We start from the raw sequence: 15,336 nt of genomic DNA, 5'->3' as shown, positions 1-15,336 counted from the left end.
TAGGGTTAGGGTTAGGGTTAGGGTTAGGGTTTGAGGTTAGGTTAGGGTTTGAGGTTATCGGCCTAAAGTCGGACCAATAGTATGTCTACTCTAAACTAAAGCCTGTATACCCGCTTATATAGCCTCACCATGAGGCTGATTTGACAAATGTCAGCAACTTCGTTGGCCTACTGGCTACTGGCTACGTTTGGATGTCCAGTGGCTTGTAAGATGAGTCTCACACACACACACACACACACACACACACACACACACACACACACACACGCTTATGGTTGTTCATCGAATCTGATGATGTCGTCCACATCACAAATACAGTACAGTATGACTTAGTTGTAAATGTAATCATGAGATTTATCTTTTCCGTATTTACTTAGCAATTATTTTATGTCACCTTTGTCTTTCCAGGTGTAGTCCCAATGAGATTCAAGATCAGCACAAAAAAGTTTAGTATAGATAATAACAGCAACATTAAAATCTTTAATACTTAATTGTTAATACTAGGGCATGACCAAAGAACATTCATGAGCAGATGGATGGATCCTTAGTGCCCATAGTTGTCTCCACCAGGCCGAAGGCATGTGGGGAGAGTATGTTTTGCACTCCGTCCGTCCGTTTGTGTGTCCGTCCGTGTGTCCGTCCGTGTGTCCGTCCGTGTGTCCGTGACCAGCTAATCTCGGCCACCGTTAACCCGGTCGATGCCAAATTTTGCACACACACTCCCTGGATGCCAACGATGAACCTCTGCCCCAAACTTTCCAGAACGGCCTGTTATAGCGCCACCAGGAGGCCGCTTTGTGCAAAACAAGTTTTTGCACAGTACACCTACAGATTTTGTCCAAACATCACGCAAATTGGTACACAGTCTCTCTAGAGCCATTCAACGAAACGGGTCTTTCAGATTTATCAGACTCCATCCTGATTGGTTAAGATTGGCTTCCAAAGTTCACAGGAGTGCTCAGTTTCAAACAAAATGCTGCAAATCATGAACACATCGCGTGATTTCCGTGAAATTGTGCACCCACATTCCCACTAGGCCGAGGACGAAATGCCACATGAACAATTTCAACTCAGCCTCAAGGTGGCGCTATAACTGGCCGAAAAGTGTTTTTACCTCTAACTGCACGGATCTGTGGATAACCTGGTGGAGACCTGTGCCCGGAAGGGCACTTTTTCTAGTTTGTAGTGTAATGTTCACCAACCACTAGGACATGTTTACTGGGTTTTATCTTCTCTCTTTTCAGGACGATTCATCAAATTCCAACACATGTGATGTTCCTGGAATCAAGTGAGTACCTGTTGGAGAGAGGGCCAGTTGTGTAGCATGGGCGGTGACGTAGAGGAAAACGAGCGCTCCTTTTTCAATCTGTTTTTCCAATTGCACGCTCATCCATAGACAATGCGAAAAGGAATAAACCCGCACACTCATCTGCTTCAATGCAATTAAATGACAACGTTAACTCAATATGTGCGTACCCCACCCATAGGTCACGGTATCAAGCAGTGGGTGGAACAACACAAATAAGGTCAAAAAATCAATAAATCAAATAAATTCAGTTTACATATCCACAAAAAAACAGTGGAAAAATGCATGATTAATAAGAATAATTGAAAAAAATCAGGTGATTTAATCTTGGGTAGACAATAGACATGCCATGCCCACTGATCATTGTGTGTTTCCAGTTTCCACTTAGTAAGTGCTATCCACTGTCCTTGCCAGAAGTATAATGTATGTTTTTTTTGTGCCATTTTTACCATAATGTTGTGTACACACTACAGGTACCTTTGTTACAGCTACAGTAAAAGGTGGTAAAACATGGAAGTAGTTGTTTCCATTGGTCAAACAGCAATGATAATCAGATGGCGCTGATATAGAATTCCCTGTGCAGAGGAAAACCAAGTCTTTATTATCAACTGTGACATTGTGGGTCGCAAAGTGGCTCATGATCTGTGTCAACAAATCGGTGCCATGTCACCCTAACTCCAATCTGGGAACTCATCAACAAAAAAACAAAAAAAATGCCTCTTTTCCTTTGAAAATGTGTCTCGAGAGATTACCCTAACCTTAACCCGACCGATTATGTAGAGGCCTCCCCAACCAATCGTCCCTTCTCTTGAGTAGAGTTTCTGCCTAGTAAACAGTGCTTAATAAAATGCATAAAACAATTATATAATTACAAGATTTTGCAATCAACCTTACTTTACTGAATTTCCCCTCTGTAGTACCGTAGGAATCGTTGGGATTAATTTGATGCGTTTGCCCTTGTGCACATATGTGACCAGTGCCAACAAAACATGCCTCATGTCGCCAGAATGAACATGCCTTAAATCAATAAATAAACTCGTTTTTTTTTTATGTGATTTTCTTTTTTTTTTCATATTTATACAGTTTGAATGTTGAAGAAGGTTTTCATTCAAACAGATTGTTCATTTGGGCAAATGAAATGTATACATTTATACGTCAAAGTGGGCTTGTTTTTTAACAAGTTTCTGGGGCAGAAGAGCGCAGTTCCGAGATTTGCATGTTGTTTACAATTGGTCCTGGAATCTCTTTGTCCTCAGGTTTCACGCTCTGATCACCGCCCATTAGCGTGCTTGTGTTTGTAAACACAGAAGTATTAGTATAGTATGGAGGAGCATTTGGGTTAGACTTTACAGAAAATAAACAAAACCACGTATAGCTACTCGCTGAAATACACTTCCCAGCTTGGAGTCTTTCACCAACAAACAACAGGCTAGAAGCTAGCTAGCCGTCTGTGTTGTGTGTTAAAGAGCAAAGAGATCACACGTCTTTTCTTTTAATCACAACTCGCTCATTTCTTGCTCATTTAAAAAAAGGTTATATACTATGTAAACTATGAAATGCAGGCTTTCATTTGGTATATAGAACGTTTGTGTAGGCCCTCTCTACGAAACGGTATCAAGTGAAAAGGAAATGTCGGAAATCGGTTTATTGTGTAAAAGATTGGATACGTCTTTTCAAATACGGCCGTTAGTACTGTTAATTCAACATCCGGTGAGGGGAGGATACGGATCGTGTATGTATTGTGTATATAAATCAGCGCAGACAGTGGGTGGCCTTTAGACCGGATGTAAGCCTTGCACACTAAATAGACACCAGGCATTGTGACTGCATGTGGACAGATCTGTTTATTAAAATAGCAAATCTACAAGCGCACAACATCATAGCCTGATGCGTCGATTTTATTTATTTAAAATACTGGGTCAATTGTCTGACTTTGATTGCTTAAAGTAGACCTGCATAAAATGGTGTACTGCAGCTATTTACAACCAGGTAGTGTATAAGTTAAATTGAACACTTAACTTAATATTTAATACTTGAATACTTATACTTAGTATTTAATACTTAGTACTTTCAAAAGGGTTTATTGGGGCACCTTACAAATTGCATTGTTTGTTCTACTGGCTTAAACATGTCAGTGTTTCTAGTGTTGCACTGTTGACAGCTAAAACGTCCTATTGTCTCTTGTCCCTCCCATTGTCACACCCACTTCTGTCCAGCTCTAAGGTGATAAAATGTTGTGAATATTGAAAAGGGCTTTTCTCAGCTTTGGGTGAAAGGCCCCAGTCATTTTAAAATGGTTATATCTCCTTCAATTATTGTCCAATTTCATTGAATGATACATCATATGAAAGCTTACATTCTGTACTTTAATAATCTGTAAAAATCTGAAAAATGGAAAAGGCGACATGAGGCATGTTTTGTTGGCACTGGTCACATATATTCTGTTGTTGGTATCCATTCCAGTGAAATGCAGCCATACAGTTTCGTTTTAGGCATTTAGAACTGTGTTTTAAGTAGAGCTGGGACTCGATTAAAAAAATTAATCTAATTAATCAGAGGCTTTGTAGTTAATTAATCTAGATTAATCACATTTTAATCGCATATCAATATTCAACCCGAGAACAGCGAGAAACCTTTTTTTTTAATGTTTTTTGGTATCCCAGTGAATCAATGATTATTGACTACATGATACCGCTCATTTTCAACATTTTACTGTCATTAATATACCTGTTGTGGAAATAATAATAAAAAGTCACCCCATTCTGTGTTGCCTAGAACTGGAGGTCTGAAAGAAATCAGTAACAGTAACAAGTACATCTCAGTGACATCACAAAGCTGTACTTCATATTGTTACTGTTTTTTGTCAGACCTCCAGTTCTAGGCAACACAAAATGGGGTGTTTTATTATTTCCAGTTTTCAGTACTATAGAAAAGCGCCCAGTGAGAAACGTTCCGCGGTGAAAAAAAAGGTGCGATTAATTTATCTGTAGTTAATCGCGATAAATTTTTCAGTTGTTAATTAATCTAAATTAATCGCAATTAGTTGTTGTGCAGCCTAATACACACACAGTACACACACATATTAACTGTGGGGCGGCTCGCCGGAACCGGGCCGGCACCCTGGGTGCGTTCATGTGGGCCTGGAAGTTCCGGGGACCCCCTGTGGACCCCCACACGGAGTGTGATTCTTTGTCCTCCAGTATATTTCGTTCAGCCAGGTACTGGACCCATAGAAACCGAGCTCAGTTTCTGTACCTACAGTAGCGCTGGTCTTCACCCCCTTGTTGCTGTTTCTCTCTTCTCCAATAAGCCGTCTTCAAAATTCCACTCTTCCAAGCGTGAGCCAAAAGAACCACAGTACATCTTCGGGCATTTCTGTCTTCCAGCATTTTCCCGTCACCGGACCAGGAGGTCAGCCCGACTCTTCTCCCAGCAGCACACAACACAGGAGGCTCTCTGCCCGACCTGACCAACATCCAGTTCCCCCCGCCGCTGTCCACACCTCTAGACCCAGAGGACAGCGTGGCCTTCCCCTCCCTCAGCTCCTCCAACAGCACTAGCAGCCTCACCACCAACCTGACGCACCTGGGCATCAGCGTGGCCAGCCATGGTACAGTGCTACTACTCAGCCACTTCTTCAACGTATTTGTGCATTTTAAAGTTGATACATGATTACACAGTACCATTTCTGAGGGGGGGAAGGACTCAAGGGAGGTTTTGTAGCATGGGCGGTGACGTCGAAGAAAACGAGCGCTCCTTTTTCAGCTGTTTTTCCAATTGTACACACACATCATACATACTAGACATGCTGAAAAAGAATTAGACTCATCTGCTTAGAATGGGTCAAACCAGCTATAGAATACATTGGAAATGGCAAAAAGATCAGCTCAGAAGCATATTCCATAAACCCTAATTGTCTCTGATATTTCATAAAATCTCAAACTAGTTGCCCACTGTATAGTACAGCAAGAACATAGGTTTAGAATGCTAATATAATACCCAAACGTCACAATGCTACATATTGTGCTAATTGTTTAGAAACAGCACTAGTGTTCATGGCTCTTTTCTTGTTGTTTCACAAATAACAGATTAGGACTGCCTAATGAAAATTATTAAAAATGCTTTCGGGAAGATCATTGAAGTGTGTGTGTGTGTGTGTGTGTGTGTGTGTCAGGGATCACCTCCTCCTCTGAGCCCACCATGACGGTCTCGTCACAGCGCAGACAACCCAATGTGGTTCCACTCACCCTCAGCGCTGACCTCCATTTCCAGCATTCCCCCCAGCAGCTGTCTCCCACCCTGTCCTCCCCTGTTAACATCACCCAGGTAAGGCAAATGGTGCATTTATATAGCGCCTTTATCCAAGGCGCTTTACATAGATTGTGCATTACATTCACCCATTCACACACACATTCATACACCGATGGCAGCAGAAACCATGCACATCAGGAGCAATTAGGGGTTCAGTGTCTTGCTCAAGGACACTTCAACACTAACTCGGGGGAGCCCGGGTTCGAACTGGCGACCTTGCGGTTACCATCCAGGCACTTTACCCCTGAGCCACCGCCGTCACCTGCCTGGCTTGGCACTACCCCAGGATAGATGTCTACTATGCCAGCAGCCTTCTGCCATGCATTTCTGTAGTAAAGAAGTGCCCTGAGCGCTTGAAGCATGGTCTTCAATGTCACTCTGATCCTCCTGGCTCTGTCAGTCAACCCAGTAATGTACAGCCTGACGGTTACCGTTGTTTCAGCAACGACTAATTGTGCTAATAATACGGATGACACGACGTTCGAGCACAGCAACGGTCCATTATAGGTTTGAACGTTGCGGCCGTCGATAAATGCTCGATGCGAGTGCTCCTCCGCTCACAGAATGTTTTCTGTGTATGGCATGGCATTCAAGGCAACCAAAGGTATGGCTCCCCCATATCTTGCAAGTATGATTGAACCCTACAAACCCTCGCGCGCACTCAGATCAGCCAACGCAGGGAAGCTGGAAGTACCCTCACTAAAAACGCCGGGACAACGCTCCACACGTCCCAAACTCTTCTCCCTTCTGGCTCCAAAACTGTGGAATGCACTTCCCATTGCAGTCAGAACTGCAGCATCACTCCCAATCTTCCGCCGTAGTCTGAAAACCCACCTTTTCAGACTCCATCATGGCCCATAGCACTTACCCTAACCCCTTAGATAGCACTTCTGTAGACTTAGATAGCATCTGATACAGACTTATAGCATGTTATGTAGACAGCACTATAATTGCATTGTATATAGTCATAGCACGCCATAGTACATATGTATAGCATAGTAGTATATATATATATAGTTTATATGTATAGTCTCATAATATAGATATTCCACTGTTACTTTCTTAGCTTACGCATGTTTCATTATAAATGCTTTTTATGTGATGTATTCCCATGCTTTTGTTCTTGCTTAATGTAAGTCGCTCTGGATTAAGAGCGTCTGCTAAATGCCTAAATTGTAAATTGTAAATTGTGTACACCAGTGATGTGTAAATAGGTTTTGAATGTAATGGGTCCCTGGACCCAGGGGTGGTCTTTTAGATGGGTCGCAGGGACATTTTATGACGTTAGAGTACAGTACTGAGTAGTGAGTACAGTATTGCATCCCAGGACCCCCGGGGCGTGACAACATGACTGCGTCCTTTCTCAATTTAGTGAGTCTTAAGGATGCAGGCTATTTGCATCACTGGTACACGGCCCCTTACTGTAGCCCAGTGGTTTTCAACCCTTTTCATGTCAAGGCCCATTATTTATTCAGCATTTGAGCCACGGACCACCATTTGATGAGATTTAGCCTCTCAGACCCAAAACTTTAAATAACATTTTGTCCATAATTCCATGATATGTTGTTATAGGAGAGACAACAGGCAAACAATCAAAATAATTATTGATTTAATTGTGTAGACTTCTTGTTAATTAAGTAATGCCGATGTTTAACGATAATTTAACTTCAGTCAGGACAACTCATGAATGGAAGGAATATATATTTATTGAATATAAAAAATATAAAAATATATATGTATTATGATTTGGCGATGAATTGGATTGGATCTACTCTGATCAAGCGCATCAGTCCCGACTCCCAACCATAGGGACTCCGAATCCCCCGTACCTGAACAGCAGATCCCAACCATAGGGACTCCGAATCCCCCGTACCTGAACAGCAGATCCCAACCATAGGGACTCCGAATCCCCCGTACCTGAACAGCAGATCCCAACCATAGGGACTCCGAATCCCCCGTACCTGAACAGCAGATCCCAACCATAGGGACTCCGAATCCCCCGTACCTGAACAGCAGATCCCAACCATAGGGACTCCGAATCCCCCGTACCTGAACAGCAGATCCCAACCATAGGGACTCCGAATCCCCCGTACCTGAACAGCAGATCCCAACCATAGGGACTCCGAATCCCCCGTACCTGAACAGCAGATCCCAACCATAGGGACTCCGAATCCCCCGTACCTGAACAGCAGATCCCAACCATAGGGACTCCGAATCCCCCGTACCTGAACAGCAGATCCCAACCACAGGGACTCCGAATCCCCCGTACCTGAACAGCAGATCCCAACCATAGGGACTCCGAATCCCCCGTACCTGAACAGCAGATCCCAACCATAGGGACTCCGAATCCCCCGTACCTGAACAGCAGATCCCAACCATAGGGACTCCGAATCCCCCGTACCTGAACAGCAGATCCCAACCATAGGGACTCCGAATCCCCCGTACCTGAACAGCAGATCCCAACCACAGGGACTCCGAATCCCCCGTACCTGAACAGCAGATCCCAACCATAGGGACTCCGAATCCCCCGTACCTGAACAGCAGATCCCAACCATAGGGACTCCGAATCCCCCGTACCTGAACAGCAGATCCCAACCACAGGGACTCCGAATCCCCCGTACCTGAACAGCAGATCCCAACCATAGGGACTCCGAATCCCCCGTACCTGAACAGCAGATCCCAACCACAGGGACTCCGAATCCCCCGTACCTGAACAGCAGATCCCAACCATAGGGACTCCGAATCCCCCGTACCTGAACAGCAGATCCCAACCACAGGGACTCCGAATCCCCCGTACCTGAACAGCAGATCCCAACCACAGGGACTCCGAATCCCCCGTACCTGAACAGCAGATCCCAACCATAGGGACTCCGAATCCCCCGTACCTGAACAGCAGATCCCAACCATAGGGACTCCGAATCCCCCGTACCTGAACAGCAGATCCCAACCATAGGGACTCCGAATCCCCCGTACCTGAACAGCAGATCCCAACCATAGGGACTCCGAATCCCCCGTACCTGAACAGCAGATCCCAACCATAGGGACTCCGAATCCCCCGTACCTGAACAGCAGATCCCAACCATAGGGACTCCGAATCCCCCGTACCTGAACAGCAGATCCCAACCACAGGGACTCCGAATCCCCCGTACCTGAACAGCAGATCCCAACCATAGGGACTCCGAATCCCCCGTACCTGAACAGCAGATCCCAACCATAGGGACTCCGAATCCCCCGTACCTGAACAGCAGATCCAAAACCACAGGTGGTAACTGGTAAATGCTGAGGTGGCCCAATGAACAGCCACCGGCAACTGCACTGAGTTTCTTGACTGAACTTGCTCTGCGAGAGGTCCGACGATCGTTCTTGAGACCGTTGGTTTCATTTCACGCGTTTCAAGAGTTCAAGATCTCCATATATGGGGACTAGGTTGGTGGAGGGTGTGTAGAGCCCAGGATCACATTAGATTATTGACACAGGGGTGAAAAATGGGTTACAAAATCGTGGGATAAAAATATATTTAAAAAAAAAGATCAAGATCTGAGGGTCCATTAGGTTACCAACTCTCCGTAATTTAGCTGGGGACCACCTGGAACCCCCTCAAGGACCACTGGTGGTCCCCAGGCCACTGGTTGAAAACCACTGCTGTAGCCCAATCGGGTGCCGTCAGTGGTGTGTGTGTGTGTGTGTGTGTGACTGAATGGGTGAAAAAGCACTTTGGGATAACACTGCTATATTAATGCACCATTTACCATAGTGTCAAAAGGTGAAGAAAAGCTATTCCACTACAGTAAGAAATGTTTTCAATTTGCATTGCAAGGATGTAGGCTAATATACGTGTATAGGGGGGATTCAAGCAGGTTACCCAGATAACCGCTAATTAAGTTTCCATTCCTGTTATTAGAGACCGTCATGAATTGTTCTGCTCCTTGCTTCCTCAGCCGGTGCCGATGGAGGCCATGTCCCTGGAGCTGCAGCTGTCCCAGTACCCTCTGTTCAGCCAGCTGACGGCCCAGGCCCAGGCCCAGCTCCTCAGTGACCTCCAGAAGCAGCAGGCCGTCTGCCTCGTCAGCCTGCCCAGCACGGCCATCTCAGACATCACGGCCACCCAGAGCCCCTCCCCGGACACCCAGAGCCAAAACATCACCAATATCAACATCAACTCGGTAAGAGAACACCTGCTGCTCATGTCCAATGATTGATACGGTTAATTCTAGTAATGGAGCCTCTCTCTCTATCGTCCAAATGGCTCTGTGTTTTTTTTTGGCAGAAGCTCTGAGATTGATTTTTCATTATTGTAAAATAAGTTTACTTTAATTGCGATTAACACATCTTTGCTTTTGACAGCTGCCAGAAAATAATTTGTCCTTGCTAATTCATTTGTTGTTCACCTTTTTAGAGAAAATTGATTGAATTTGTTTCTCGAGAGGTCATGGCATTGGTAGAGGCTTATAAAGACAGGCACCAGGAGTTCTGTCATCTTTTAAGTATTTTCCTTGGTTAACAAATGTGGTAGTAGTTAGATTAATTAAGCATTTTTACTTAGATAACAATGGTGTAAGAACCAAGGAAGGTACTGTGGCTATACATTCTGGTGAATCCCCAAATGTGTACGTCTGGTACAAAACCCCTCAGTGACTATTATACTTTACAGTATTCCTCTGTGGCTGGTGATGATTTCCTACCAGGGAAAGGCCTGGACTAGAGCCCTGCGCTGCCTGGGAAAGGCCTGGACTAGAGCCCTGCGCTGCCTGGGAAAGGCCTGGACTAGAGCCCTGCGCTGCCTGGAGTGTTTTCTTAATCCGGCTCTTGCCTGCTCCCGTTGGATTTCTGTCCATTCCAGTCCGCCCCCGCAATGATTTCATTTCTGACCACCCGTAGTTAATTTCTCCCTCCCGCAACCAAAAAACGAAATGCCATTTAGTTCCGCATAGTAGGCTACTGCAATATTACCGGCCAGTCCTGCAGTTATATAACTGTTATGCAACATTTCCTTCCAGAACCAAAAACATTACAAAACAGAATGAGATAGTTTATTTGTGGGGAGTTGCTCACACACACAGAGAGAGCGAGTTTGTGTTTATATTGCGAGAGGATATATTATATAAATTAATAATTACATACAGTAATATCATTATAGATTAATTATATTGTGACACTGCGACGGGCTGTGCTGCTGTGCACAGTGTGCAGCGTGAGAGCGAATGAGAGAGAGGGAGAGAGGGGGGGGGGGGGTCACATTGTCCGCAACTCAGTAGGGGAAATTAGGTTCTCATCTGCACTTAAAAGTAGCCAGGTGCTATTATATCTGGTTTATTGCGGGAGGGTGCGGGATTTCGCGGAGCACATAGGCTATATTTTGAGCGCCTGTTCCCGACCGCAGGTGTTTAAACACCGCCTGCACCCTCCACACCTCCTCTTCATAACTAACAACAGTTTTTCTGGCTACGATAGGCAACCCAAAACCTACCATGTATAAGTTCTGGGTTTAGAAAATGCAGTGTTAGTAATACTATGTCCTGCGCCGGGCCCAAATTGGGTTCTGTTAACCTTATCTGAAACCAAGCCGTAGCGTATGAAAATGCACAACCCGACACGGTTCACTTAGTTCTTGTAGTCAATGGAATCCATAGAAAAGCTCCTCTCTGTTCCCTTCCTGTCAGGCCCCTTTTCCTCTCTGTTCCCTTCCTGTCAGGCCCCTTTTCCTCTCTGTTCCCTTCCTGTCAGGCCCCTTTTCCTCTCTGTTCCCTTCCTGTCAGGCCCTTTTCCTCTCTGTTCCCTTCCTGTCAGGCCCCTTTTCCTCTCTGTTCCCTTCCTGTCAGGCCCCTTTTCCTCTCTGTTCCCTTCCTGTCAGGCCCCTTTTCCTCTCTATTCCCTGCCTGTCAGGCCCCTTTTCCTCTCTGTTCCCTTCCTGTCAGGCCCCTTTTCCTCTCTGTTCCCTTCCTGTCAGGCCCTTTTTCCTCTATTCCCTTCCTGTCAGGCCCTTTTCCTCTCTGTTCCCTTCCTGTCAGGCCCCTTTTCCTCTCTGTTCCCTTCCTGTCAGGCCCCTTTTCCTCTATTCCCTTCCTGTCAGGCCCCTTTTCCTCTCTATTCCCTTCCTGTCAGGCCCTTTTCCTCTCTGTTCCCTTCCTGTCAGGCCCCTTTTCCTCTCTGTTCCCTTCCTGTCAGGCCCCTTTTCCTCTATTCCCTTCCTGTCAGGCCCCTTTTCCTCTCTATTCCCTTCCTGTCAGGCCCCTTTTCCTCTATTCCCTTCCTGTCAGGCCCTTTTCCTCTCTGTTCCCTTCCTGTCAGGCCCCTTTTCCTCTCTATTCCCTTCCTGTCAGGCCCCTTTTCCTCTATTCCCTTCCTGTCAGGCCCCTTTTCCTCTCTGTTCCCTTCCTGTCAGGCCCCTTTTCCTCTCTGTTCCCTTCCTGTCAGGCCCCTTTTCCTCTATTCCCTTCCTGTCAGGCCCCTTTTCCTCTCTGTTCCCTTCCTGTCAGGCCCCTTTTCCTCTCTGTTCCCTTCCTGTCAGGCCCCTTTTCCTCTCTGTTCCCTTCCTGTCAGGCCCCTTTTCCTCTCTGTTCCCTTCCTGTCAGGCCCCTTTTCCTCTCTGTTCCCTTCCTGTCAGGCCCCTTTTCCTCTCTGTTCCCTTCCTGTCAGGCCCCTTTTCCTCTCTGTTCCCTTCCTGTCAGGCCCCTTTTCCTCTCTGTTCCCTTCCTGTCAGGCCCCTTTTCCTCTATTCCCTTCCTGTCAGGCCCCTTTTCCTCTCTGTTCCCTTCCTGTCAGGCCCCTTTTCCTCTATTCCCTTCCTGTCAGGCCCTTTTCCTCTCTGTTCCCTTCCTGTCAGGCCCCTTTTCCTCTCTGTTCCCTTCCTGTCAGGCCCCTTTTCCTCTCTGTTCCCTTCCTGTCAGGCCCCTTTTCCTCTCTGTTCCCTTCCTGTCAGGCCCCTTTTCCTCTATTCCCTTCCTGTCAGGCCCTTTTCCTCTCTGTTCCCTTCCTGTCAGGCCCTTTTCCTCTCTGTTCCCTTCCTGTCAGGCCCCTTTTCCTCTCTGTTCCCTTCCTGTCAGGCCCCTTTTCCTCTATTCCCTTCCTGTCAGGCCCCTTTTCCTCTCTGTTCCCTTCCTGTCAGGCCCTTTTCCTCTCTATTCCCTTCCTGTCAGGCCCCTTTTCCTCTCTGTTCCCTTCCTGTCAGGCCCTTTTCCTCTCTATTCCCTTCCTGTCAGGCCCCTTTTCCTCTCTGTTCCCTTCCTGTCAGGCCCCTTTTCCTCTCTGTTCCCTTCCTGTCAGGCCCTTTTCCTCTGTTCCCTTCCTGTCAGGCCCTTTTCCTCTCTGTTCCCTTCCTGTCAGGCCCCTTTTCCTCTCTATTCCCTTCCTGTCAGGCCCCTTTTCCTCTCTATTCCCTTCCTGTCAGGCCCCTTTTCCTCTATTCCCTTCCTGTCAGGCCCCTTTTCCTCTCTGTTCCCTTCCTGTCAGGCCCTTTTCCTCTCTGTTCCCTTCCTGTCAGGCCCCTTTTCCTCTCTGTTCCCTTCCTGTCAGGCCCCTTTTCCTCTCTGTTCCCTTCCTGTCAGGCCCCTTTTCCTCTCTATTCCCTTCCTGTCAGGCCCCTTTTCCTCTATTCCCTTCCTGTCAGGCCCCTTTTCCTCTCTGTTCCCTTCCTGTCAGGCCCCTTTTCCTCTCTATTCCCTTCCTGTCAGGCCCCTTTTCCTCTCTGTTCCCTTCCTGTCAGGCCCCTTTTCCTCTCTGTTCCCTTCCTGTCAGGCCCCTTTTCCTCTCTGTTCCCTTCCTGTCAGGCCCCTTTTCCTCTCTGTTCCCTTCCTGTCAGGCCCCTTTTCCTCTATTCCCTTCCTGTCAGGCCCCTTTTCCTCTCTGTTCCCTTCCTGTCAGGCCCCTTTTCCTCTCTGTTCCCTTCCTGTCAGGCCCCTTTTCCTCTCTGTTCCCTTCCTGTCAGGCCCCTTTTCCTCTATTCCCTTCCTGTCAGGCCCCTTTTCCTCTCTGTTCCCTTCCTGTCAGGCCCCTTTTCCTCTCTGTTCCCTTCCTGTCAGGCCCCTTTTCCTCTCTGTTCCCTTCCTGTCAGGCCCCTTTTCCTCTGTTCCCTTCCTGTCAGGCCCCTTTTCCTCTCTGTTCCCTTCCTGTCAGGCCCCTTTTCCTCTCTGTTCCCTTCCTGTCAGGCCCCTTTTCCTCTCTGTTCCCTTCCTGTCAGGCCCCTTTTCCTCTCTGTTCCCTTCCTGTCGGGCCCCTTTTCCTCTCTGTTCCCTTCCTGTCAGGCCCCTTTTCCACCGGGGTTGAACCGCTTCCGTTCTTTTTTCCAGCCTAATTTTGAACCAGATTCAGGTTCAAATTCAAATTTGGGTTCAGAATTCAGATTCAGGTTCAGATCGCAGAGGTTGGTTCGGAACTGGAACCAAAAGAATACTTCTTCTTGCCCTGATGTTACTGTTACAAAGTGGCCGCGCCTACTATTCAGGTTGGAAGATGCAGATGTGATCTAAACCATCATAAAGAATAAAGAACGGAACCTGTTCTAGAACCAACGTTTTAGTTTTGGTGGAAAAGGGGCCTCAGATTTGTGTGACTGTCATGGCGCTCCGTGCTAGCTAACCCTCTTCCCTCCAACAGTACCGCAATCAGACTGGCTCCCCAGCCAATCAGTCTCCAACCTCCCCTGTCTCCAATCAAGGCTTCTCGCCTGGCAGCTCGCCTCAAGTAAGGCCCCGCCCACACGCCGAGCTCGCTGCTTTTCGGGGGAAGGGGCTTCTTTGTTCCTTGTTCGGTCTCGGGGGGGATTAGGTCTGAATCTGTTTAACACTGCTTTTCATTCTCCGGTCTACAGTTGTCCTGTCCATGGTGTCCACGGCTGCTTCTGTCATTTCCTCCTCATCGCTCTTGATTGTTCACTTGTACTGTGCATGTAGGATGATCATTATGGTGGTGGATGCTTTCTTCCTTTGGTAAAATGGTGCATTTGTGTAGCGCCTTTCTCCAAAGCGGTTTACGATGTGCATTACATCCACACATACATTCTCACACCAGTGGCAGAGGAAACCACGCGAGGCACCAACCTGCTCATCAGGAGCAGTTAGTGCCTCCGTGTCTTGCTCAAGGACACTTTGACACTAACCCAGGGAGAGTCCAGGATTGAACCTACTGTATGGGGACCTTCTGATTTCCAAGGGGCCGTTCTACCTCCTGAGCCACTGCCGCTCCTTTGGGATGAAAGCCCTCAGATTGTTGCTAAATGTAGGTAGGCTAAACGAGGGCTAAACGAGGGCTTCCCATGCCAAAGACCCTTGGCCTGTTATATTGCTAAATGGCTTTATTTTTTAAATGGCAGAAATAGCACATCTACAAGGTCACTGCGCCATACATAGTACGATGTGCTTGAAGATATGTTATTTATTTAACTTTTTGGACAATAAGGTGAGAAGGTTGAAAACAACTAGTGCTTTGTTTACTCTTGCAAAAAACTTGAATACACTTGAAAACAAGCACCTTGAAAGAAAGCTTATCATACAGTGCTGATGAATCATTTCCTGAGGTGCTTCAACTTGTCTCATTACAGATTACAAGATGTGTTTTGTGCTGCCATGAGAAAACCATTTGCTTCGGTCAACGCCTCTCACTACTCTGGCCGATCTTTGACTTTGCCTCCAGCTTGTTTCTGTCATGGCATTACTAAAAAAGATCTGCTTGTGGGATTGAACAACCCACCTCCTTGGCTAGTGTATGTTTTGTGCTTTTTTATT

General features: G+C 46.7%; 1 protein-coding gene across 1 annotated transcript in view; it reads left to right on the top strand.

Annotated features, from left to right (window-relative positions):
* crtc1b (CREB regulated transcription coactivator 1b) overlaps window positions 1–15,336 on the top strand; it is a 36,590-nt gene that overhangs the window by 11,565 nt on the left and 9,689 nt on the right. Inside the window, exons 7-11 of the mRNA XM_083767353.1 lie at window positions 1,245–1,288; window positions 4,693–4,916; window positions 5,481–5,632; window positions 9,556–9,780; window positions 14,210–14,296. Of these exons, the coding sequence (XP_083623479.1) occupies window positions 1,245–1,288; window positions 4,693–4,916; window positions 5,481–5,632; window positions 9,556–9,780; window positions 14,210–14,296 (732 nt within the window). The remainder of the gene's footprint in view (window positions 1–1,244; window positions 1,289–4,692; window positions 4,917–5,480; window positions 5,633–9,555; window positions 9,781–14,209; window positions 14,297–15,336) is intronic.

This window comes from Protomyctophum parallelum (assembly GCF_964188405.1).
Source record: "Protomyctophum parallelum genome assembly, chromosome: 6".
NCBI lineage: Eukaryota > Metazoa > Chordata > Actinopteri > Myctophiformes > Myctophidae > Protomyctophum > Protomyctophum parallelum.
This window is presented reverse-complemented; position numbering and strand designations above follow the sequence as displayed.